General features: G+C 34.5%; 1 protein-coding gene across 1 annotated transcript in view; it reads right to left on the reverse strand.

The window, feature by feature from the left end:
- LOC117119291 (adenylate cyclase type 10-like) overlaps positions 1–3,472 on the reverse strand; it is a 70,876-nt gene that overhangs the window by 26,669 nt on the left and 40,735 nt on the right. Inside the window, exon 24 of the mRNA XM_033264090.1 lies at positions 1,935–2,142. Within this exon, the coding sequence (XP_033119981.1) occupies positions 1,935–2,142 (208 nt within the window). The remainder of the gene's footprint in view (positions 1–1,934; positions 2,143–3,472) is intronic.

A 3,472-nucleotide genomic window follows, 5' to 3' on the forward strand; every position in this document is an offset into this window, starting at 1 on the left:
TGGAAAATATAAAAAAAAAAAACCAAAAAAAAAAAAACACTAATATTAGGAAGTCTGCGATTAGTAACTTCGAATCTAAAAAGTAAGAAATTAAATTACAGTTGAAATAATTATTTATACATTTAAAAAGAAATACAAGTCAAGGTTTTTCATCTGGCAAAGGGATGGATTTTAGATTAATACTATTAAGAAAATGTATAGTAGGGCCTACCTTCATGGATACACCAATACTCTACTCATAAAATTAGAGACGTCCGCCTATACTTTATGTAAGTACAGAGAAAACTGTAGGCCCATGATAAAATACTTTTTTGTTACTAGTTAACTAAAACTTAATTATAAGACACATACGGGGTGCGCTCAGTTTTTTAGTCATGAAAAATATAGTCTGGTTTTGGCATGAATTTCTAACCCCTGGACTAGAAGCCAAACAAATAACCAAGTGATAGCTCCAAAATTTGCATCCCATTTAAACCACGCGGTCTTTAATTCTGTTTAGCACTCAAAACATTCACACTAATTTTAGGTACTCTGTACGTCTTTTGACAATTTTGGGCAAGCAGAAACTTTGCCAAAGTGCTGTAACAATAAAATGTAAGACTGGCAACAACTAGGTTCGTTCGTTCTGATCAACCTGACTGGTTTGGTAAGCAGGTCTAGTCCACATCCGTAACGTCTCTCCGTTTGTGGTTCACGTCCCAATGTTTCCAACTTGTGGCTTTTGCAAACATGGTGAAACCAACAATTGGTCCGCACACACATGTTCATTGTGCACGAACGCTTGTGTCAAGGGTTAACTGTCTCCATTTTTGTGTAGGCCTTAGATTTTTTCCCATTCGTAAATGCTACAGAGCGACCACAAAAGAGTAATTACTGCAGTAATTCTCGGTAATATGAGATTCAAATAGGGAGGTTTTGCAATCTTACGAACACGATAACCAATTCGGTTACGTCCTCGTGTGTTTAGTCAATCCAATTCGATCCATAACTAAATATATCAATGATCGTAAATGACGATAATAAAGATGACGTATTCGTATTCATTTTGGTAAAAGTGCGAAATATTCCCTTTTTACGACAAGGCAGTCCCATATGGTCTAGTGGCTAGTGGCAAAAACAAAGAAAGCTCTTTTGAAGCTTTCAGCCCATTGTTAAGTGTAGCTCAAGTATAGCCGCCGCGGCCCGGGTTCGATTCCCGGTGTGGGAAGCATTTTTTTTTTTTTTTTTAGATCGTTGTTGGAAATATAACAGGTTTGGAATTCAGCGCTCTCACCGCCCCGGCATGGGTTTTTATTTATCAAAATTAACAGATTATGTTATGCTGTGGTCGATGAACATTGTAAAAATATAGGCCTTATGAATAATTTAGGCCATACGATATGATGATTTGATTTTTACGATGTAATATACAAGAACACATGCTATAACATTAGGCAACATATCATTCTACAGTATAAAATAAAACAATAAAACAGTATAAGATAACCTATATTTAATATAATCCTATATAACACAATAAATAAAATATAGGCCTACTATCCTGTAGTATTACTATAATAATAACATAATATAATACATTATGCCGTGGTCGATGAACATTGTAAAAATATAGGCCTTATGAATAATTTAGGCCATACGATATGATGATTTGATTTTTACGATGTAATATACAAGAACACATGCTATAACATTAGGCAACATATCATTCTACAGTATAAAATAAAACAATAAAACAGTATAAGATAACCTATATTTAATATAATCCTATATAACACAATAAATAAAATATAGGCCTACTATCCTGTAGTATTACTATAATAATAACATAATATAATACATTATTATGATAACAGGCCTATGATAAAATTGTATTATATGGTATAATGCCATGATATGATATATATTTTGGTACGCCTTATCATTATCACACTGACCTGCAAATTATTGTCGGTGGATACTGCTGCGCTTCCAGCCTCTGCGAGAAAATGTATAGTTTTTTCTGTGTTGGCAGCCGCCCTCCAGTGTCGGACCAATTGAGGGTAGACTGTGTTGAGTATGAGTGGACACTCGCACTCCCGCATGTCGATCACTTCAAGGATGCTCTCATTATTTCCACCACGGTTTTCAGATGAATCGTCGACACTAATTGAAATTTAAAAGTTATATATACAGTATTGGAGTGAAGATTTAACAAGTTAAAAATAGCTTAGTGGTTAAGATGCTTGCCTTCTAATCCCAGGGTCCTGGATTCAATTCCGGTGACAGCAGAACTTTTTCTCACGACAGCAAATTAAACAACTTCACTCCACCCCTAAGCCTAATAAAGAAACTTCGCTTATTAAAGCATTACGTTAGTTCATGTATTTAAGAGGGCCTTCCTGGTTACGCTGGAATGGTCACCATCTATTAATAGGCCTATGGTAAAAAAATAAATAAATAAAAATAAATTTTAAAAAATATAGATTTGAGGCAGGGAGCCTTTCATGAACCATTCTATATTAACCTACAACAGCTACGCTCCATACCCGAAGTGGAAAATGTCCTTTTCAGCTGTGGACAAATACATTGTTTTCTGTCTCATTTACAAAATCAACTATTTCCTAATGTTCTACTACCAGTATCTTTACCATAAAGGTCTTAAAATTAAAAAACCAATCCAACATATTATGACATAAAGTACTATAGGCCTAATCGCAGGATCTAGAAAATTCTATTGGGGTGAGTTAGGGTGGGGTTCAGTGGAATCTTGCGTTCTCGAAGATGCCTACCTTTATTATCAATACCACTATCAAAGCAGGGAAAGTATTCGGGAAGTTTTTTCTGGCTAAAACATGAAAAAATAACGGGGAAAATAGTGGGGTAAATATCCATGAGAAATATCTGAGATTACAGGAGTAAGTACGGTAGCTAAGTCATAATTATTGTCCAAAGAGCATAGATAAGCACAAAGCTCATATGTATTTATCTGCAATTTTACCAACAATTTATAAAAAAGGCCTATAATAGACCTAGGTGTCACGGTAATTGAAAATTTCTAAGAAGAGAATGATTGTTGAAGCCACGGTGACGGTATTATTCAAAGAAGTAGGCCTAACTATATGTAGGAATCCACAGCGGCTAAAATTCAGTTTCAGTGTCATGATCCCTATTTACACACTATGTTCGATGATAATGTTGTGTTCTCGTGTGAATAACACAAACAAGATCTGTTTTACGTACAGTAGTAATCTCTGTAATATCTCATTCGTACGCCCTAATTTTAGCGTCGTTCTTCGCGAGCGATCGACTTTTAAAACTTTCTCAATTACGCATTTTAGGCTATATATAAATATATATTTATATATATATAGGCCTATATACCTACCTTACCTTCCTTTGATGATTTATATATAATTTAACACTGTTAACTGCTATCTTGATATAGACCTATATATTACTTTTGGCAATACTAGACACCTCTCAAGAGTATATA

The sequence above is a fragment of the Anneissia japonica genome, unplaced genomic scaffold, assembly GCF_011630105.1.
Source record: "Anneissia japonica isolate Jap-2015-1 unplaced genomic scaffold, ASM1163010v1 scaffold8272_len249160_cov157, whole genome shotgun sequence".
Classification (NCBI taxonomy): Eukaryota; Metazoa; Echinodermata; class Crinoidea; order Comatulida; family Comatulidae; genus Anneissia; species Anneissia japonica.